The sequence below is a fragment of the Gymnoscopelus braueri genome, assembly GCF_963280865.1.
Source record: "Gymnoscopelus braueri genome assembly, chromosome: 22".
Lineage (NCBI taxonomy): Eukaryota > Metazoa > Chordata > Actinopteri > Myctophiformes > Myctophidae > Gymnoscopelus > Gymnoscopelus braueri.
The window spans coordinates 47630513-47653812 of NC_137624.1; the positions used below are offsets into that span (position 1 = coordinate 47630513).

At 45.3% G+C, this 23300-nt stretch overlaps 1 protein-coding gene across 7 annotated transcripts in view; it reads right to left on the reverse strand.

Moving 5' to 3' along the window:
* sptan1 (spectrin alpha, non-erythrocytic 1) overlaps window positions 1–23300 on the reverse strand; it is a 146380-nt gene that overhangs the window by 26163 nt on the left and 96917 nt on the right. For 6 of the 7 annotated variants that reach the window (XM_080418798.1, XM_080418796.1, XM_080418797.1 and 3 more), the window contains 12 exons: window positions 22150–22347; window positions 20480–20626; window positions 19563–19666; window positions 17093–17255; window positions 13373–13387; window positions 11721–11852; window positions 8227–8364; window positions 8044–8148; window positions 7147–7355; window positions 4938–5058; window positions 2805–2926; window positions 2214–2346 (listed from right to left, as the gene is read on the reverse strand). In XM_080418798.1, coding sequence (XP_080274924.1) covers window positions 2214–2346; window positions 2805–2926; window positions 4938–5058; window positions 7147–7355; window positions 8044–8148; window positions 8227–8364; window positions 11721–11852; window positions 13373–13387; window positions 17093–17255; window positions 19563–19666; window positions 20480–20626; window positions 22150–22347 — 1587 coding nt within the window. The remainder of the gene's footprint in view (window positions 1–2213; window positions 2347–2804; window positions 2927–4937; window positions 5059–7146; window positions 7356–8043; window positions 8149–8226; window positions 8365–11720; window positions 11853–13372; window positions 13388–17092; window positions 17256–19562; window positions 19667–20479; window positions 20627–22149; window positions 22348–23300) is intronic. The other variant, XM_080418795.1, reaches the window with a different exon arrangement.

Here is a 23300-nt window from a genome sequence, read left to right on the forward strand (position 1 = left end):
GACATTTACCAGACTAACGTTCATACAGGTTGTTGGTAAGATGTGTAACATAGCCGTTTCAGTCACAACAACAGCGTTAGCATTAGCCACATGCTAACGCTACTCGTTCGTTAGCTTAGCTACACGCTAACGGCTCGTTATAGGCAGCATTTGGCTAATAGTCATTTAACCCAACTAACGGCAACACAGTAATGGACATAAACATTCACATACATGGCATGCTTTAGACACTATTAGCAGGCTGCATTAACAACCAGCAGCAACAGAATCCAAGTTGCAGGCCACGTTAGCAGCTAATGCTGTGTGTGTACGATGAGGGTTGGGAGGTCTGTTTGTCGTATAAGCGATTTTGGGCTTATGTGGGCGCACCATCTACAATGGACTAACTGAGCAGGAATATTAACATTCACCACACTATATGAACTCTGCAGCCGCACCGAGGCGCTCCAACACCAACAATCTGACATTAAGCTGCTTGACACAACACCCATCAGCACCACGCTGCTGTTTGTCCCAAACACACAATATCTCCTCTCCCACCGACGTCATGTGTTCATTTAGCGACAGCCGTACAGACTCCATTTGACACATTTTACCTCGTTTATCAAGCTCTCACTGACTCTCCCCTAATATGACCGAAAGTATCTGAAAACCTAATGCAGCCTAGCCGTGCGTCGCATGGGGCGGAGCTGCCATTACGTTAGTTACTGGAGTTACTGTGGAGCTACACATAGTTCTCCACAAGGCACACAAGCAGGCATGCAATGCTCATTTGGTATGTTCTTGCACTCTATTTCAATGACGTGACGCGCACGTCGCTTAACACCTACACTGCAAGTCACACAATGGACAATTGATCTGCATCTAGGCTTATTCCTATGTTAATTCGCTAGGTGTGAGTCGGGAGCCTTTGAAAACTTTGTTGAGGTGCGAATTTAAAGTCGTTTTAAATCTATGCGTGTGCCTGCGCGTGCTCCTAGTCAAATAGGTTCCGGCACGGCGTGCAAGGCCGTCCAGTGAGCATTGCACCCCTGCACACAAGCCCACAAAATACACCATGTAGAATGTACTAACTGAGCAGCAATATTAACATTCACCACACTAACGTTCATTGTTGACAAAGTGATTTCACAGCCGCCTCAGCCACGACAACCACGTTAGCGTTAGCTACATGCTACGGTGAAAGAGCGTTAGCGTTAGCCGCATGCTAACGGCGCATGTTAAGCACCCCTGGCCACTAATCATTAAAATACAGCGAACGCTATCACAGTAGTGGACATAAACATTCGTTACATTAGTAGCAGGCTGCAGTGACCTAAAAGTCTTGACAATATGAATGACAGGGCGATTTATTAGAGAAATGAGGGTGATTGTGCTGTCCAGCTCAGCTCGCACAACTATCACGGAGCCCTGCCGTTACTGCGTCTGACTGTGTGTGATGTCGGCAGCGAGTTGTGCCTGTGTGTCTGAGCGAGTATTGGATGCTGCTGTCTGGAAACTGCCCTCAGCATGACACGACCAATGAGAGTTAGCGCTTTCGTTGTTGCTAAGATACGGTGTGTGGCACATAGCGTCTCTGCCCCATAGCCTGTAGATCTCTCACACATGATTGGCGTAGCCTGCGTTGCCAGGTCTGCCTTTTGTATAAGCAATTTTGGGCTTATTTGGGCGTGCTTTTGGGGCTCGTTTGCATAGATCACGGCAGCGCTGGTTTCTTGCCCGTTTCACGGATGTGGCAACGAAAGTGCTCAGTTTTTGTCGCAGATGATGATGATTAGCTGTTAAAAGAACCATCTGGAAGTAAATTGCGAGCTGGCGAAGTGATTTGCATAAGTATTGGGGCATAATGCGTTTGATATTATCCTGCAAGTACAGTAACGGTATGGGAAGCAGGTATGCTGGGAGGCAGAATATTGAGGAATTTTAGTGAAAAGTTTGGAGTTAGTTGGGCCATGTGTCTGCTTGGAGACCCTCCACATGCAATCATGTGGACTCCATGAGAGTGCTTGTCAATTATTGTGGCAGGATAAGTATTTCTCACCTGCACGGCAGCCAGTGTGTCACCATAGTATAAGTATTAATAAGTATACGTATAAGTATAAGTAATAATAAGTATACGTATAAGTATAAGTAATAATAAGTATACGTATAAGTATAAGTAATAATAAGTATAAGTATAAGTATAAGTAATAATAAGTGTAAGTCTTTCTCACCTGCACGGCAGCCAGTGTGTCACCATAGTCCTCACTTCCCACCAGATTCAACTTCTCATTAATCCAAGCTTCTTCCTCTTCCACGTTCGCCACAAACTGCTGATACTCCAGAGACTCCTCCAGTCTCTGTCCCCTAAGAACACACAACATAGCATTTAATCCAGTCTCTATCTGTCCCCTAAGAACACATAATATAGCATTTAATCCAGTCTCTATCTGTCCCCTAAGAACACATAACATAGCATTTAATCCAGTCTCTGTCCCCTAAGAACACATAACATAGCATTTAATCCAGTCTCTGTCCTATAGGAACACATAATATAGCATTTAATCCAGTCTCTGTCCTATAGGAACACATAATATAGCATTTAATCCAGTCTCTGTCCCCTAAGAACACATAATATAGTATTTAATCCAGTCTCTGTCCCCTAAGAACACATAACATAGCATTTAATCCAGTCTCTATCTGTCTCACTTAGTATGTAATCAAGCTTTTTATCTTTCGGTGGCCCGTGGGAACACACCCTAAGAGAATGTAAGACAGCGTGTGTGTGTGTGTGTGTGTGTGTGTGTGTGTGTGTGTGTGCTCGCCTCGCTCCAGACAGGTCTTTCAGCTCCTTCCAGTGCTCTACAAACTGGGCCAGTCTCTGCTGGATCTCCTCCTGACCGATGGTGTTGTCATCAGACAGCTTCTTCCCTGTGTCCAGCACAGACTGACACACACACACACACACACACACACACACACACACACACACACACACACACACACACACACACACACACACACACACACACACACACACACACACACACACACACACACACACACACACACACACTTAGTCATCACAGCTGTAACAGAATATATTGCTGACCCCTGAGGTGCCATTTCCTTATGGATTCTTTCTTTTTTATCTTTTATGCCAAATATAGTAATTCCCAAGTCCACCGTGTACTAGCGGTGAACTACCGTTTATTTCAGTGTTCTACTGTCAGTGTCTCATTAAAACATAGAACACAGACTGTCAGTGTCTCATTAAAACATAGAACACAGACTGTCAGTGTCTCATTAAAACATAGAACACAGACTGTCAGTGTCTCATTAAGACATAGAACACAGACTGTCAGTGTCTCATTAAAACATAGAACACAGACTGTCAGTGTCTCATTAAATTGTGGTATTCCTTGTGGTATTTATTATTTAATGTTTGGACTAAGAATCGTCATAGATATCTGTGTTCTGACCTGAATAGCATGATGAGGATGTTGGATACAGACAGAAAAGTCTATTCTGCAATGTGGCCACTGGTCTGTATATTTCATGTATATATTGTCTATTCCAGTGACTGGACTGACAGAAATACTTAGTGACCATTACTGTTACTTAGATTAGATCAAAGTATTCTGGTATGATATGCATTTTAGATGTAACCATGTAGCCTATAGGCCTACTGGATCCATGCATGTGTTACAAACTGACCCCCATGTCTGCTCAGTGAGCAGGAACTTAACGTTAACGTATCCCACCACCAGAGAACCAGTCTTTATGGATTTATGATGACATACTTCCAGGTTGTTCTCAGCTGGATGACTGGTTCTCACCTGGATGACTGGTTAGAATTCATTCTCATCTAATCTCTCAAGATAGATTCAGCTCTCTCGTTTTACTGAATGGGTTCCCAGATTCATTCTAACCTGAATGGCTGGTTCTAACATGAATGGCTGGTTCTAACATGAATGGCTGGTTCTAACATGAATGGCTGGTTCTAACATAGATGACTCGTTCTCACCTGAATGGCTGGTTCTAACATGAATGGCTGGTTCTAACATAGATGGCTGGTTCTCACCTGAATGGCTGGTTCTAACATAGATGGCTGGTTCTCACCTGAATGGCTGGTTCTAACATAGATGACTGGTTCTCACCTGAATGGCTGGTTCTAACATGAATGGCTGGTTCTAACATGAATGGCTGGTTCTAACATCGATGACTGGTTCTAACATGAATGGCTGGTTCTAACATAGATGGCTGGTTCTAACATGAATGGCTGGTTCTAACATCGATGACTGGTTCTAACATGAATGGCTGGTTCTAACATCGATGGCTGGTTCTAACATGAATGGCTGGTTCTAACATAGATGACTGGTTCTAACATGAATGGCTGGTTCTAACATCGATGACTGGTTCTCACCTGAATGGCTGGTTCTAACATGAATGGTTGGTTCTAACATAGATGACTGGTTCTCACCTGAATGGCTGGTTCTAACATGAATGGTTGGTTCTAACATAGATGACTGGTTCTCACCTGAATGGCTGGTTCTCACCTGAATGGCTGGTTCTAACATAGATGACTGGTTCTCACCTGAATGGCTGGTTCTAACATGAATGGTTGGTTCTAACATAGATGACTGGTTCTCACCTGAATGGCTGGTTCTAACATAGGTGGCTGGTTCTCACCTGAATGGCTGGTTCTCACCTGAATGGCTGGTTCTCACCTAAATGGCTGGTTCTAACATAGATGACTGGTTCTCACCTGAATGGCTGGTTCTAACATAGATGACTGGTTCTCACCTGAATGGCTGGTTCTAACATAGATGACTGGTTCTCACCTGAATGGCTGGTTCTAACATAGATGACTGGTTCTCACCTGAATGGCTGGTTCTAACATAGATGACTGGTTCTCACCTGAATGGCTGGTTCTAACATAGATGACTGGTTCTCACCTGAATGGCTGGTTCGTGGGCTCCCAGCTCAGCCTCCAGCCTCTTGTGCTTCTTCCTCAGATTCTGCACTCCAGTCAAATCACGTCCGTAGTCCTCAGAACTTACAAGCAACTTCTTCTCTCTGGATGGAGAGACCAGAGCTATGCTTTAATATGGGTGGACCACACCAGTGTGTAGATCAGAGCTGTGCTTTAATATGGGTGGACCACACCAGTGTGTAGATCAGAGCTGTGTTTAATATGGGTGGACCACATCAGTGTGTAGATCAGAGCTGTGTTTAATATGGGTGGACCACATCAGTGTGTAGATCAGAGCTGTGTTTAATATGGGTGGACCACATCAGTGTGTAGATCAGAGCTGTGTTTAATATGGGTGGACCACATCAGTGTGTAGATCAGAGCTGTGTTTAATATGGGTGGACCACATCAGTGTGTAGATCAGAGCTGTGCTTTAATATGGGTGGACCACACCAGTGTGTAGATCAGAGCTGTGTTTAATATGGGTGGACCACATCAGTGTGTAGATCAGAGCTGTGTTTAATATGGGTGGACCACATCAGTGTGTAGATCAGAGCTGTGCTTTAATATGGGTGGACCACATCAGTGTGTAGATCAGAGCTGTGCTTTAATATGGGTGGACCACATCAGTGTGTAGATCAGAGCTGTGCTTTAATATGGGTGGACCACATCAGTGTGTAGATCAGAGCTGTGTTTAATATGGGTGGACCACATCAGTGTGTAGATCAGAGCTGTGTTTAATATGGGTGGACCACATCAGTGTGTAGATCAGAGCTGTGCTTTAATATGGGTGGACCACATCAGTGTGTAGATCAGAGCTGTGCTTTAATATGGGTGGACCACATCAGTGTGTAGATCAGAGCTGTGCTTTAATATGGGTGGACCACATCAGTGTGTAGATCAGAGCTATGCTTTAATATGGGTGGACCACATCAGTGTGTAGATCAGAGCTGTGCTTTAATATGGGTGGACCACATCAGTGTGTAGATCAGAGCTGTGTTTAATATGGGTGGACCACATCAGTGTGTAGATCAGAGCTGTGTTTAATATGGGTGGACCACATCAGTGTGTAGATCAGAGCTGTGCTTTAATATGGGTGGACCACATCAGTGTGTAGATCAGAGCTGTGCTTTAATATGGGTGGACCACATCAGTGTGTAGATCAGAGCTGTGCTTTAATATGGGTGGACCACATCAGTGTGTAGATCAGAGCTGTGTTTTAATATGGGTGGACCACATCAGTGTGTAGATCAGAGCTGTGCTTTAATATGGGTGGACCACATCAGTGTGTAGATCAGAGCTGTGTTTAATATGGGTGGACCACACCAGTGTGTAGATCAGAGCTGTGTTTAATATGGGTGGACCACACCAGTGTTACTTACTTACTTAACCCCATAAACCATTGCTTCTCAAAGTGGGGTCCGGGGACCCCCAGGGGTCTTTGGGGGGTACCAGGGGGTCCCCAGCTAAATGTGTTAATATAGCATCACAATCATTTTAACTCATTGAGTGCCATTAACGTGTTTCACGTGTTTTTACCGCTATGGCGCAATGTGCCAATGACGTGTTTGACGTGTTTTTGAAAAAATATTTAAAAAAATATATAAATAAAAAAAAATTGAAGATTTGCAGCTCCATCCACTCCTTGTTTAACTTAGAACTGAAAAAGGCTGTATCTCGCTTCCTAAGCACTTTTTTTTTACTTTGAAAAAAACTCTGGCACTGGGACAACATAATTCTGAAATAATTCTGGCAATTCTGGCACTCAATGAGTTAACCACTTTAACCATGTCATTCTTTGGCTATTCAAAAATAGCAGATATAAGAGCTTGTAGATCTGCTATTTTTGAAGAATCTTGAAAATTGGTGAAAATCTTTGAATATTCATTTTAAAAAGCAAATTTATCTAAATCCCCAGAAGAGGGATGCTAGGGTTCAAGCATCCAACATGGAACCAAAGGGTCTGGGGTCAGGGTTCAAGCATCCAACATGGAACCAAAGGGTCTGGGGTCAGGGTTCAAGCATCCAACATGGAACCAAAGGGTCTGGGGTCAGGGTTAGGGTTCAAGCATCCAACATGGGGTCAGGGTTCTTACTTGATCCAGGACTCCTCGTCATCCAGGTCCTAGGGTTAGGGTCAGAGTTAGGGTTAGGGTTAGGGTTAGGGTTAGGGTCAGGGTCAGGGTTCTTACTTGATCCAGGACTCCTCGTCATCCAGGTCCCTGAAGAACTGGTGCAGGCGGTGGGACTCGTTGAGCTTGGCGCGCCGGCCGGCCGCCATGCTCTTGATCTTGGTGAAGCGACCGTTGACGGCGTCGCGCTTGTCCTTCACCTGGGAGGTGTCAAAGGCCTGGCTGGACATCAGGCTGTCCGCCTGGCCGTTCAGGTCCTTCAAACGATCCTGAGAGGAGACACAACACCCTCATCATGTGATCGTTGTGGGTCGGGACACCGAAACAAACACATTTTACATCTTGTAGTGCATTTGTCTTTGGTTGATGGACACGGCTATTACAAAACAAAGGTGTTGCCTTGGTGGTCTTCTTCTACTCCCGACATCACAAAATATTATTTACTTGAAGTTTTCTGAATGTTGTGGCGGGCGGATTGAGTTATTATTTTTGTTTTGTTTAGAATGCCAAATTAAAAGACATACTGTTTTTCCACATTATGTGAGTTTCCAGCGTTTAAAATGATGTCTTTACGTACGTAGTTCCTTACAGAATGGGTTTTGTTGTTATGATAAAATACATGAAGTGTGAATGCTCGCCCGATGATGTCAAACACATCGTTTTGTGTCAACGGCCGAAGACCATTATCCCATTAGAACCGGGAAAGCATCTGTGTCACTTTAGATTTTTAGACTTTGGCTATTCAAAAATATCAGATATATAAGCTCATAGCGCGTCACTTTGTGCCGCACTATGAGCTTGTACCGTAGATCTCATTTCGAAAAATCGTCAAAACTTGTGCAAATCTTTGAATATATAAATTTTTGAAAGCAATTTAGTTTTAACTCCTATCACGGTGTGCTCAGCATGAAGATGAAACATTAGTGTGTTTTGGTGAAGTGAGACTTGCTCCTTTACCTCATGAGCAGAGATGTCTGCTTCCAGAAGCTGGTGTTTCTTCAGCAGGTTGTTGACCGAGGCCAGATCTTTGCCATAATCTTCAGAGGCGAGAAGAGCTTCCACCTAGAAGAGGACAACCGTTATTACATGAACGTCTACTAACAACATGTGTGCATGTGATGCAATGTATGGTTTTCTTACTTCAGAGAGCCAGAAGTCAAAGTCCTTGATGCCGGTGTTGAAGTTCTGCTGCTTGTTGGCCTCCTTCAGTTTCTGGCTCTTCTCTGCAGACTTGTTGACCAGGAAATGCCACTGTTCATCCAGGGCATTGAGACGAGCCTGCACAACACAACACAACACAACACTGTTCATCCAGGGCATTGAGACGAGCCTGCACAACACAACACAACACAACACTGTTCATCCAGGGCATTGAGTCGAGCCTGCACAACACACACAAAGTTTGTGTAGAACTATTACCGTTTCATACTTTTCAATTGCCAAGATATGACAAACAACAGAATGTTCTAGAAAGATCTTCTAGGAAGTTGTATATTGTCGCTGTCAGACACAAACCTCTTATCTCTTTAATTTTCTTTCATAAATCAGAGCTGATGAACATCCTTTACGTCTGTGTGTGGGTTTTACAAATATCAAACTAATGAAAAGGCCCAACTCCATTGGATACTCAAAACTGTCAGTCAAACCACCTAACTCCAACTCAGGTGTTTTTTCCCTGTCTGACTTTGTCATTCTAATCATTAATGGACAAAACAACTATCTCTACATTAATGAACAAAACAACTATCTCTACATTAATGAACAAAACAACTATCTCTACATTAATGGACAAAACAACTACCTCCACATTAATGAACAAAACAACTATCTCTACATTATGAACAAAACAACTATCTCTACATTAATGGACAAAACAACTATCTCTACATTAATGGACAAAACAACTATCTCTACATTAATGAACAAAACAACTACCTCCACATTAATGGACAAAACAACTATCTCCACATTAATGGACAAAACAACTATCTCCACATTAATGGACAAAACAACTATCTCTACATTAATGGACAAAACAACTATCTCTACATTAATGGACAAAACAACTATCTCTACATTAATGGACAAAACAACTATCTCTACATTAATGAACAAAACAACTATCTCTACATTAATGGACAAAACAACTATCTCTACATTAATGGACAAAACAACTATCTCTACATTAATGAACAAAACAACTATCTCTACATTAATGAACAAAACAACTATCTCTACATTAATGAACAAAACAACTATCTCCACATTAATGAACAAAACAACTATCTCTACATTAATGAACAAAACAACTATCTCTACATTAATGGACAAAACAACTATCTCTACATTAATGGACAAAACAACTATCTCCACATTAATGGACAAAACAACTACCTCCACATTAATGGACAAAACAACTACCTCCACATTAATGGACAAAACAACTATCTCTACATTAATGGACAAAACAACTATCTCCACATTAATGGACAAAACAACTATCTCCACATTAACACATTAACCGCCAAGAACGTAGTCCTACGGGCCGTTAAATCCAACTGTTAAGCGCCGAGACCGTAGCCCTACGGGCTGTGGTGCTTTTTCCTTTTTTTCGATTTTTTTTTTTTTTCAATTTTCCAGGGGAACCATTTTCAGTGTAACACCACCCGAAATCGTCCGGAAGTGCGATCACGTTTTTTGTTTCCCGTCTGCCTTCATTCTAAGTCGTACACAAAAAGCTCTGTAAAACCTGTAATGGGACATGTAGTTTTTCATCCTCGCATTTCCCATGTTAACATAAACGATCAGAACTCAAACATGGCGGCTCCGTTTGACACGCGGTCTCCACGAGTAGACACCAGGACATGTGCCCGTTGTTTACAAACATTGGATCGGGCAATCTAAACGGGGCCTATGGCGACCTGAAAAAAACAAAAAACAACAATAAAACCTTGGCACTGGTGAGTACATTATGAGATTAGCCCTTGGCGGTGGATGTGTTAATGGACAAAACAACTACCTCCACATTAATGGACAAAACAACTATCTCCACATTAATGGACAAAACAACTATCTCTACATTAATGGACAAAACAACTATCTCTACATTAATGGTGAAAAATCTCCTAACTCCACTTGAGCTGTATGTGGGTAAAGTGATGATAATATACATCATGATGATACATATGCACATAACAGGTGCGCATGCGTCGTCAAAATGCATGCTGCGCGGCACATCAGAGAAGGGAAGCGCTCTCGCGTACCAACAGCTGGGACCGCTGGGACAGGAATTTACTTCCTGAAGACACACTCACACAATCACGCTAAAGCACGCGTCGGCCCCATACATACACAGCCATTAGGCGGAGGGGGAGGGACGCATGCTGCACGTGATTGTGTGAGTGTGGCCTCGAATCCTGACACACAGACACAGTTAGTCGCACGCAGCGCGCTGCTGGCTGTGTTACAGGCACTCGTCACCGATGATGAACGCACCGTGATGGTGCAATATATGCCGTGAACGTCCCAATCTGGCGGATAAAAGCAGCGCACGGGGGGGGCACCAAACGGATCTTGATCTTACCGGCATTGTCTTAAATGCCGGTAAGATCAAAATATGGTCGTACATTGCTTAGTGAATAGTGGGACATAATTGATTGATTGATTGATTGATTGAACATTTTATTAGGCAAAAGAATGTAAAACAACACAGTTACATTTATAATGCTTTTGTCTAAAAGGTCCGGCCAAAAAAGTCCTTGCGGACTTGTTTCCGTTGGGGTCCTTGAATTAATTTCATAGACATATATAGTAGCAACCAAACAGTTCAAAAATCAACATGAAAATACAGATAATACAGAAAAAATCACACCCTGTGTGAAGTGGGCGGTGTCTTGCTAGCTAATCACAATACTGAATGGAGTCGATCAATCATGTACAAAGGATAAATACATTTATTGAAACACTCTTTATGATGGACAAAACCATAACTTGAAAAAAACAAAATTTTGGTTTTTTTCAAGTTATGGTTGCTTATATAGGGCTATGCACATGTGTCATGTGACACTGGCCAATCACAGTCCTGAATAGGCTGTGATTGGCCAATCACAGCGCAGGATAATTCTACTAATTTCCTGGGCCCAGATCACAGCGCAGGAAAATGTACATTTTTCCAAATCTCACTTATAGGGGCGGTTTCACTAGCCTGGGACCAGACGAATCTGCGAGTGCAAAAAAAAATTGCACTCTGGGATTTGGGTCTGGCACCGCTCCATAGAGAATCCATTTCCTGCTCCAGAAGACGTGGGTAACCAATCAGGGCCCAGTATTCGAATATGGGAGACTGTAATTGGTAGTTGGTTTGTAGGTTTAACCAATTGCGTCGAGAGTCATTGTTTTGATCCCGCCCCCTTGGAAAAAAAACTTCCTCATAGAAGCACCAGACTCATATCCACGCAGTGATATAGTCTGTCTACGCCAGGCTACGGTTTCACCGCCCAAAAATACAACTATGTACAAAAAAAGCATTTAAAAAATATATGTACAAAAAAGGGGGGGGAAGCATGGAGAAAAAAAAAATAATAATAAAAAATAATAATGTGTTGTATACTGTATGTAGGACATTGTTTCAGTACCTTGACAGCGTCTTCACTCCCAGCACAGGCTCCTCTCTGGATGAGGGCGTTGCCCGTGTCGATGACCCCGCGGATGCGGTCTGCGTTGGCATGCAGCTCGGCCTCGAAGGCCTGGTGCTTCTGGTGTTTGCTCTGCCACAGGAAGTCACAGAGAGACGGGGTGAGAAACACATGATGGAGAGCCCTGGGTAAACCTGAATGTGTTCCTGTCATGAGCCCTGGCCTGCTCCAATGGAAATGCTTTCTTTATTCATTTAAACAATGCTTCTTACATTGGCCAATGTTCAATGCAAAGCTTACAGGAAACCTTTAAGTAGCCCGTGCCACAAACTTTACCTTAAAGGAGTAGTTCACCCAAAACATGACTTATTTTCTATCGATTACACCCCATGAAGCCTTGAATTCATAGAGATGTTGTAGTTAGAGACAATAATGTGATGTCTTTGAGTCTTCGGTAGGAGAATGAAAGAGTCTCCTACTGAGTGTCCTGTTGACTGATGACCTGGTCATCAAATTATTGTCTCAGGAATGCGACAAAAACTAAAACATCTCCATGAATTCAAGGTTTCATGGGGCGTATAATTGATAGAATAATGTTTTGGGTGAACTACCCCTTTAAGTGTTCATGGGGGGAGCGGTGTTACTAAGTATTTGTATATAACTCTATATATGGTGCATATACTGTATATAACTCTATATATGGTGCATATACTGTATATAACTCTATATATGGTGCATATACTGTAGGTATTTATATGTAAAAAAAATATGAAAGACAAGCCGTCAGACATTTACAGATACGATATAAACCACAACATGGAGGTGGAGGATATCCGCTAAAGATATGACTTTTCTACAGCACCTAGAGGAGGACAGGGTCACTTTAAAACTGTTTCACACAACTCACATATAGGGTTATAGAGATGGATTTGATTATTATATACAATGGGCCTCGAGTCTGATTTAGAGTTGCACGCTGAAACTAGCCTAGACTTTCAGCGTGCGAAAGCGTTTCAAGGCACACGTCTCTCTGCTGCCCCGTGTGGACCATTCAGCAAGATCTCCAATTCACAGGAAAAGGTTCCAAACAATTTAGTTTGGTTCAATATGTTCAATATGTTTAGTTTGGTTCAATATGTTCAATATGTTTAGTTTGGTTCAATATGTTCCATATGTTTAGTTTGGTTCAATATGTTCAATATGTTTAGTTTGGTTCAATATGTTCCATATGTTTAGTTTGGTTCAATATGTTCCATATGTTTAGTTTGGTTCAATATGTTCGATGAAGCCAGTTTAAAGGTGACCAAACCTCAGGAAAAACAGCAACAAAAAAACAACGTAAAAGGCCACAACCAGCAACTAGCTGCATTTGATGTGAAAACAGATACAATGATAAATAAATAAAAACACAAAACAAGCACAGACTTGAACCAAAAGTTGGAAACAAATGAACTATATAAAAGCCCATAAAACAGAAGCTGGACACTGATGAGGGACAAACTGAGGATGGATGGGATGGTTGTTCTACCATGTGTCTAACACAAGAAGCCAAGACGCTGACGCACAGACAGACACAGACACACACACACAGACACGTGTGTAACAGAAACATTTTGGGATGTTAGTTAGCTTAACACACTACTCCAACTTACCAGCAGCTTGGAAAGCTATAAAAGATAAAACAATAACAGAGAGATTCAGTCTCACATGAGACAGAGGGAGGGCTACAGTACACTTAAAGAAGGTCATTATTCATTTTATTTCACTTTACTGATAGCTTGGTGTTTAACCCATTAAGACCTGAAGCCCATTCTACAAATGTCTTCTAAATCAACAGTATTCTGAAAAACCTATGTTTCTATATCAGAGCCGCTCAAACTTCTTCATGTGGAACACCCCCAACATGATACGTATGTATTTGGCTGTTGATCTCAAGATATGTGGGGGGGGGGGGGTACCTGGATGTTGGTGGGGTCTTTGTATTGGGGGGGGGGGGGTACCTGGATGTTGGTGGGGTCTTTGTATTGGGGGGGGTACCTGGATGTTGGTGGGGTCTTTGTATTGGGGGGGTACCTGGATGTTGGTGGGGTCTTTGTATTGGGGGGGGGGGGGTACCTGGATGTTGGTGGGGTCTTTGTATTGGGGGGGGGGGGGTACCTGGATGTTGGTGGGGTCTTTGTATTGGGGGGGGTACCTGGATGTTGGTGGGGTCTTTGTATTGGGGGGGGGGGGTACCTGGATGTTGGTGGGGTCTTTGTATTGGGGGGGGGGGGGTACCTGGATGTTGGTGGGGTCTTTGTATTGGGGGGGGGGTACCTGGATGTTGGTGGGGTCTTTGTATGGGGGGGGGGGGTACCTGGATGTTGGTGGGGTCTTTGTATGGAGGGGGGGGTACCTGGATGTTGGTGGGGTCATTGTATGGGGGGGGGGGGGGTACCTGGATGTTGGTGGGGTCTTTGTATTGGGGGGGGGGGGGGGGGGTACCTGGATGTTGGTGGGGTCTTTGTATTGGGGGGGGGTACCTGGATGTTGGTGGGGTCATTGTATGGGGGGGGTACCTGGATGTTGGTGGGGTCTTTGTATTGGGGGGGGGTACCTGGATGTTGGTGGGGTCTTTGTATTGGGGGGGGGGGGGTACCTGGATGTTGGTGGGGTCTTTGTATTGGGGGGGGGGGGGGGGTACCTGGATGTTGGTGGGGTCTTTGTATTGGGGGGGGGGGTACCTGGATGTTGGTGGGGTCTTTGTATTGGGGGGGGGGGGGGGGTACCTGAATGTTGGTGGGGTCTTTGTATTGGGGGGGGGGGGTACCTGGATGTTGGTGGGGTCTTTGTATGGGGGGGGGGGGTACCTGGATGTTGGTGGGGTCTTTGTATTGGGGGGGGGGGGTACCTGGATGTTGGTGGGGTCTTTGTATTGGGGGGGGGGGGTACCTGGATGTTGGTGGGGTCTTTGTATTGGGGGGGGGGGTACCTGGATGTTGGTGGGGTCTTTGTATGGGGGGGGGGTACCTGGATGTTGGTGGGGTCATTGTATGGGGGGGGGGGGTACCTGGATGTTGGTGGGGTCTTTGTATTGGGGGGGGGGGGGGGGTACCTGGATGTTGGTGGGGTCATTGTATGGGGGGGGGGGGTACCTGGATGTTGGTGGGGTCTTTGTATTGGGGGGGGGGGGGGTACCTGGATGTTGGTGGGGTCTTTGTATTGGGGGGGGGGGGGGGTACCTGGATGTTGGTGGGGTCATTGTATGGGGGGGGGGTACCTGGATGTTGGTGGGGTCATTGTATGGGGGGGGGGTACCTGGATGTTGGTGGGGTCTTTGTATGGGGGGGGGGTACCTGGATGTTGGTGGGGTCTTTGTATGGGGGGGGGGGTACCTGGATGTTGGTGGGGTCTTTGTATGGGGGGGGGGTACCTGGATGTTGATGGGGTCTTTGTATGGGGGGGGGGTACCTGGATGTTGGTGGGGTCTTTGTATGGGGGGGGGGTACCTGGATGTTGGTGGGGTCTTTGTATGGGGGGGGGGTACCTGGATGTTGATGGGGTCTTTGTATGGGGGGGGGGTACCTGGATGTTGGTGGGGTCTTTGTATGGGGGGGGGGTACCTGGATGTTGGTGGGGTCATTGTATGGGGGGGGGGTACCTGGATGTTGATGGGGTCTTTGTATGGGGGGGGGGTACCTGGATGTTGGTGGGGTCTTTGTATGGGGGGGGGGGTACCTGGATGTTGGTGGGGTCTTTGTATGGGGGGGGGGTACCTGGATGTTGGTGGGGTCTTTGTATTGGGGGGGGGGTACCTGGATGTTGGTGGGGTCATTGTATTGGGGGGGGGGGTACCTGGATGTTGGTGGGGTCTTTGTATGGGGGGGGGGTACCTGGATGTTGGTGGGGTCTTTGTATTGGGGGGGGGGGGGTACCTGGATGTTGGTGGGGTCATTGTATTGGGGGGGGGTACCTGGATGTTGGTGGGGTCTTTGTATTGGGGGGGGGGTACCTGGATGTTGGTGGGGTCTTTGTATTGGGGGGGGGGGGTACCTGGATGTTGGTGGGGTCTTTGTATTGGGGGGGGGGGGGTACCTGGATGTTGGTGGGGTCTTTGTATTGGGGGGGGGTACCTGGATGTTGGTGGGGTCTTTGTATTGGGGGGGGGGGTACCTGGATGTTGGTGGGGTCTTTGTATTGGGGGGGGGGGTACCTGGATGTTGGTGGGGTCTTTGTATGGGGGGGGGGGGTACCTGGATGTTGGTGGGGTCTTTGTATTGGGGGGGGGGGTACCTGGATGTTGGTGGGGTCTTTGTATTGGGGGGGGGGGTACCTGGATGTTGGTGGGGTCTTTGTATTGGGGGGGGGGGTACCTGGATGTTGGTGGGGTCTTTGTATTGGGGGGGGGGGTACCTGGATGTTGGTGGGGTCATTGTATGGGGGGGGGGGGGTACCTGGATGTTCGTGGGGTCATTGTATTGGGGGGGGGGTACCTGGATGTTGGTGGGGTCTTTGTATTGGGGGGGGGGTACCTGGATGTTGGTGGGGTCTTTGTATTGGGGGGGGGGGGTACCTGGATGTTGGTGGGGTCTTTGTATGGGGGGGGGGTACCTGGATGTTGGTGGGGTCTTTGTATGGGGGGGGGGGGGGTACCTGGATGTTGGTGGGGTCTTTGTATTGGGGGGGGGGGGGGTACCTGGATGTTGGTGGGGTCTTTGTATGGGGGGGGGGGGTACCTGGATGTTGGTGGGGTCTTTGTATTGGGGGGGGGGGGGGTACCTGGATGTTGGTGGGGTCTTTGTATGGGGGGGGGGGTACCTGGATGTTGGTGGGGTCATTGTATGGGGGGGGGGGTACCTGGATGTTGGTGGGGTCATTGTATTGGGGGGGGGGGGTACCTGGATGTTGGTGGGGTCTTTGTATTGGGGGGGGGGGGGTACCTGGATGTTGGTGGGGTCTTTGTATTGGGGGGGGGGTACCTGGATGTTGGTGGGGTCTTTGTATTGGGGGGGGGGGGTACCTGGATGTTGGTGGGGTCTTTGTATTGGGGGGGGGGGGTACCTGGATGTTGGTGGGGTCTTTGTATTGGGGGGGGGGTACCTGGATGTTGGTGGGGTCTTTGTATTGGGGGGGGGGGGTACCTGGATGTTGGTGGGGTCTTTGTATTGGGGGGGGGGGGGTACCTGGATGTTGGTGGGGTCTTTGTATTGGGGGGGGGGGGGGTACCTGGATGTTGGTGGGGTCTTTGTATGGGGGGGGGGGGTACCTGGATGTTGGTGGGGTCTTTGTATTGGGGGGGGGGGGGGTACCTGGATGTTGGTGGGGTCTTTGTATGGGGGGGGGGGGTACCTGGATGTTGGTGGGGTCATTGTATTGGGGGGGGGGGGGGGTACCTGGATGTTGGTGGGGTCTTTGTAAGACTCGTCGGTGGCTGTCTGCAGCTTCTCACTGATCCAAGCCTCGATCTCGTCCACATCTCTGCTGAACTGCTGCAGAGTCTGGGACTCTCCCAGCTTGGAGCGTTTCTCGATCATCTGGGCCTTCAGTCGGCGCCACCTATGTGTGAAAGAGAGCATAGCAGCTGAACTGAACTATGTGTGATAGAGAACATAGAACTGAACTAGAAAAAGTGCTCCTCGGGGCACAGGTCTCCGCCAGGTCAGGTACGTTATTGTGGCCTCCTGGTGGCGCTATAATAGGCCAATGTGAAAAGGGTGTCATTTCTTCTTAGGCTTTTCACGGCAATCAGACATTGCATTCATGATTTGAGGCATTTTGTTCCAAAAATGTGTTTTGCTAAATTAGACCTGCTGGTGGCGCTATAACAGGCCAATGTGAAAAGGGTGGCATTTCTTCCTCGGCCTAGGGGGAATGTGCGTGTGATTTCACGGAAATTGCAAGCTGCATTCATGATTTGAGGCATTTTGTTCAAAACGGACCAATCCTGCAAACTTTGGAAGCCAGCCTTAGCCAATGAGGATGGAATATGGGAAATCGGACAGATCCGTGTTGATCACATGACTATAGAGATACTGTGTACCGATTTGCATGACGTTTGGATAAAATCTGTAGGAGTAAATGGGTTTTGCACAAATCGGCCTCCTGGTGGCGCTATAACAGGGCTATGTGAAACATTTGGGGCAGAGGTTCTGAATTGGCATCCAGGGACTGTGTGTGCACAGTTTCAGAGCGAGCGGGCCAACAGTGTGGGAGATTAGCTGTTCACAGACAGACACACGGACGGACGGACACACACACGGACGGACACACACACGGACGGACACACACACACACACACACGGACGGACGGACGGGGGGTAAAACATACTCTCTCACCATGCCTTCGGCCTGGCGGAGACAACTATGTGTGATAGAGAACATAGAACTGAACATAGTTCACATAAAGTATAGCAGTGAACTCAACACCACTTCCACTGACACCTGCCTACTCTTATTTGAACGACCACTTCAAACATGAGGAGGACGCAAATACTGCGGCATGGTCATGCTGGACCTCCAAAAGGCTTTTGACACCGTAAACCACTCCATACTGATTAATACGCTGAAAGCAATGGGTTTTGATAGCACATCAGTGAACTTGATGTGATCCTATGTGGAGGTTGTAGCACATCAGTGAACTGTATGTCACACAACCATCCTTCTCCGCTCTCTACACTGGCTCCCCGTAGCGGCTCGCATCCAGTTCAAAACCCTGGTGCTAGCCTATAGGGCAGTGAAAGGAACAGCTCCTTCCTACCTCCGGGCTATGGTCGATGCCTACACCCCTGCCCGACCACTTCGGTCTGCCACCTCGGGGCGACTGATTGCCTCGTCACTCAAGGGTCCTTCTGGCCGATCCACACGGTCACGACTCTTTTCTGTTCTGGCCCCACAGTGGTGGAATGAACTTCCCACTGATGTTAGGACAGCAGAGTCACTGCCCATATTTCGCCGCAGGCTGAAAACTCACCTCTTCAGGAAACACTACCCTTCCTCTCTGCCTGACCTACTTGTTGTTAACTAGTTGTACGAACGCTTGTTTTCTATTGCTGTATTGTTTATTGGATTATTGGATTGTTTATTGGATCTTGTTTAGTCGATTCACTTATTTGTTTTAGCTCATGCTCATTTGATTTAGCTATTTTGTCTCATCTGTTTAAGGAAATAGGTAGCTGATATATCGCACTTTTACCTTAGCGCTAGGTATACTCTTGGTTGCTTGTTTTTGCAGATAATGCTCTAAAGACTTCTGGTGATTAGTAGTTTTCGTTCCCTACCTATGTTGAATGCACTTATTGTAAGTCGCTTTGGATAAAAGCGTCTGCTAAATGACTGTAATGTAATATGTGATCCTATGTGGAGGTTGTAGCACATCAGTGAACTGGATGTGATCCTATGTGGAGGTTGATAACACATCAGTGAACTGGATGTGATCCTATGTGGAGGTTGATAGCACATCAGTGAACTGGATGTGATCCTATGTGGAGGTTGATAGCACATCAGTGAACTGGATGTGATCCTATGTGGAGGTTGAGAGCACATCAGTGAACTGGATGATCCTATGTGGAGGGGAGAGAACAGGTGGTGGAGGTGAACAGAACCCTGTCCCCTCCCAGTGAGCTGTGGCGTTTCTCAAGGAAGCATACTAGGGCCTTTACTATTCTTGGCCTCACACCTACAACATCTAACCCCTGCTCACAGGCTCAAATATCTTCATTCACTTTATTTTGTCCAAAACGTACTTTGAAATAGTGTTTTTGAAAGATGTTAAATACATATTATTATCACATATAAATAAAACAGGGTTTATGCTAATGACCTCACCAGAGGTGTGTGAATATTAATATTCATAATATTTCATACCTGTCCAACACCTCATTACGACGGTTGTAAATGTCAGGCTTGGCGTAATGGTCAGCTCCAATCAGCTGGTCAGCAAAAGACTGCAGCGCTGCGATCTTTTCCTCCTGTAAAGACATATAATTATTATTATTATTATTATTATTATGTATTAGATCTTTTCCTCCTGTAAAGAGACATATGATTATTATTATTATTATTATTATGTATTAGATCTTTTCCTCCTGTAAAGAGACATATGATTATTATTATTATTATTATTATGTATTAGATATTTTCCTCCTGTAAAGAGCCATGACATATGATTATTATTATTACTATTATTACCGGTATTATTATTATTATTAAAGAGTCATGTGTGTTTAGTATATTTTATATCAAATATAACAACCGTTACCAACTGATTTTAACCCATTAACATTAAGTTAATGGGTTAAAATCAGTTGGTAACGGTTGTAGGCCCATTCTACAAAGTCTACTAATCCTAACTCTTAGACCTATGGTGCAATATCAGTGGTTCTCAAACTTTTTCATGTCAAGGACCCCCAAAATGATATGGATTTGAAATATTTGAAGTTAAAAATGTTCGCTTTAAAAATATATATATATTCAAAGATTTGCACAAATTGTCATGATTTTTAAGTATAAAATAATGCATTTTATCTCAATTTAAAATTACACAGATGATTTCCTGATTTTAAACCCTTCAATGAGCATCAGAATGTATGGCTGACGGCCTTGAATAGAATAATATAGAATAGAATAATATAAAATAGAATAATATAGAATAGAATAATATAGAATAGAATAATATAGAATAGAATAATATAGAACAGAATAATATAAAATAGAATAATATAGAATAGAATAATATAGAATAGAATAACATAGAACAGAATAACATAGAATGTATGGCTGACCTGTACATTGATGGCCTTGTCAAAGTCCTCGTGTTTCTTGATGAGCGCCTCCACGCTGTCCAGCGAGTCGCCCTTATCGTCACTGGCCAGGAAGGCTTCACGGGCCGCCATCCAGTTCTCAGCCTGCTCACAGTCTCTGTTAAACAGCTGAGAGAGACGGAGACATTATATCATCTATAACCCTGTTCAGTCTCTGTTAAACAGCTGAGAGAGACGGAGACATTATATCATCTATAACCCTGTTCAGTCCCTGTTCAACAGCTGAGACACACAGAGACATTATATCATCTATAACCCTGTTCAGTCTCTGTTAAACAGCTGAGACACACGGAGACATTATATCATCTATAACCCTGTTCAGTCTCTGTTAAACAGCTGAGACACACAGAGACATTATATCATCTATAACCCTGTTCAGTCCCTGTTCAACAGCTGAGAGAGACGGAGACATTATATCATCTATAACCCTGTTCAGTCTCTGTTAAACAGCTGAGACACACGGAGACATTATATCATCTATAACCCTGTTCAGTCTCTGTTAAACAGCTGAGACACACAGAGACATTATATCATCTATAACCCTGTTCAGTCCCTGTTCAACAGCTGAGAGACACACAGATTAAGGGTATAAATCATTTGTTTTCCTTTTCTTTTTTCACCAAAACATCATCATTGGATCCTATTGTTTAGTCTTGCAATGCCATTGGCCAGGATATTTGCATATAAATTAAATACCCCCCACAGAGGCAGGAAACTTCCTTGAAGTAAGAAAAATCTCTTTTTCACTGGACAGGATTCCTCACAAAAAGTAAGTCAAATGCCTGTAATATTATTTTGGGTGATCATTAGAATGTCTAGAACATCTGTCTATGTCTATGTCTATGTACATCTAGTACATATGTTGTTATTGTGACAGATATCCCCCAAATGTAAATTAGAGCATGCTTTATACTTAGTAGGACAGTGTGGTAGCAAATACCATTGGTACCCGTTCACCTGGTATAATTAATAATATATTATAATATCAGGATGTAATGATCATTCAGAGTAAGGAGTTTGAATGAATGTAGATTTAAGTGCAGGATGTCATTATATATAGATCAGGGGTCGCGCTAGGATTTTAATGTGCCGGTCCTAATGTCCGGAATGATTCAAATTTATCGGACATCTGATAAAAACACCGGTCATAATTATGTTTATGCATTAATTGCAAGCAGGTGCGTAAATACACCCTAACACTTAGGCCTACAGCATTATATTTTGGATTGAGCTATTTGAACATGAACCATGATGAACGAGTAATATACACATTTTATATAGCAGCAGGGTCATCTGGCACAAATACATTAATTACCATTTGCGCATGCTGCGTCACTGCGTACGTAATGGTTTCTCAATAATCAATTGCAGACTTTGAACACATTTTCTAATCAGCTGACAGCTGACCTGTTAGGGCAATAAATGATAGACCACTACTCACTCACAGGAGGTTATACTGTATAGTTAGGCAGTGGATGCCGTCGTGCATCTGGCTGGGACAGCCGTCAGAAAGTTGATGAGTTGTGAGAATCTTGTCGTCTCCTCATAGAGCTATTCAGTTCAACGTGGTAACGTTTTAACGTGTCCCCCTCATAGTTAAAAATAGTCTGGCTCTCTAGAGCTTCACACACCTGTAGCTCCAGGCACTGGTCCAGCATCATGCGGCGCTGGACCCAGGCCTTCTCCAGGTCGGCGCGCTCCTGGTCCAGGGCCTCCAGCTTCTGCTGGATCTCTGGACTGGCGTAGTGGCCGCGGGCCAGCAGCTGCTGGCCGAACTGCTCGAAGGCCTGGAAGGTGCCGGCGCGGGCGTCGATCTCTGTGCGATGCTCCTGTAAAAAGACAGAGAGAGACGTGTGTGACACGGACCCTATGGAGATTCATGAGTTAAAGACCAGAGAGACGGGTGTGAGACTGACCCTATGGAGATTCATGAGTTAAAGACCAGGGAGACGGGTGTGACACGGACCCTATGGAGATTCATGAGTTAAAGACCAGAGAGACGGGTGTGAGACTGACCCTATGGAGATTCATGAGTTAAAGACCAGGGAGACGGGTGTGACACGGACCCTATGGAGATTCATGAGTTAAAGACCAGAGAGACGGGTGTGAGACTGACCCTATGGAGATTCATGAGTTAAAGACCAGGGAGACGGGTGTGACACGGACCCTATGGAGATTCATGAGTTAAAGACCAGAGAGACGCGTGTGACACTGACCCTATGGAGATTCATGAGTTAAAGACCAGGGAGACGGGTGTGACACGGACCCTATGGAGATTCATGAGTTAAAGACCAGAGAGACGCGTGTGACATTGACCCTATGGAGATTCATGAGTTAAAGACCAGAGAGACGGGTGTGACACTGACCCTATGGAGATTCATGAGTTAAAGACCAGGGAGACGGGTGTGACACGGACCCTATGGAGATTCATGAGTTAAAGACCAGGGAGACGGGTGTGACACGGACCCTATGGAGATTCATGAGTTAAAGACCAGAGAGACGGGTGTGACACGGACCCTATGGAGATTCATGAGTTAAAGACCAGAGAGACGGGTGTGACACTGACCCTATGGAGATTCATGAGTTAAATACCAGAGAGACGGGTGTGACACGGACCCTATGGAGATTCATGAGTTAAAGACCAGAGAGACGGGTGTGACACGGACCCTATGGAGATTCATGAGTTAAAGACCAGAGAGACGGGTGTGACACTGACCCTATGGAGATTCATGAGTTAAAGACCAGGGAGACGGGTGTGACACTGACCCTATGGAGATTCATG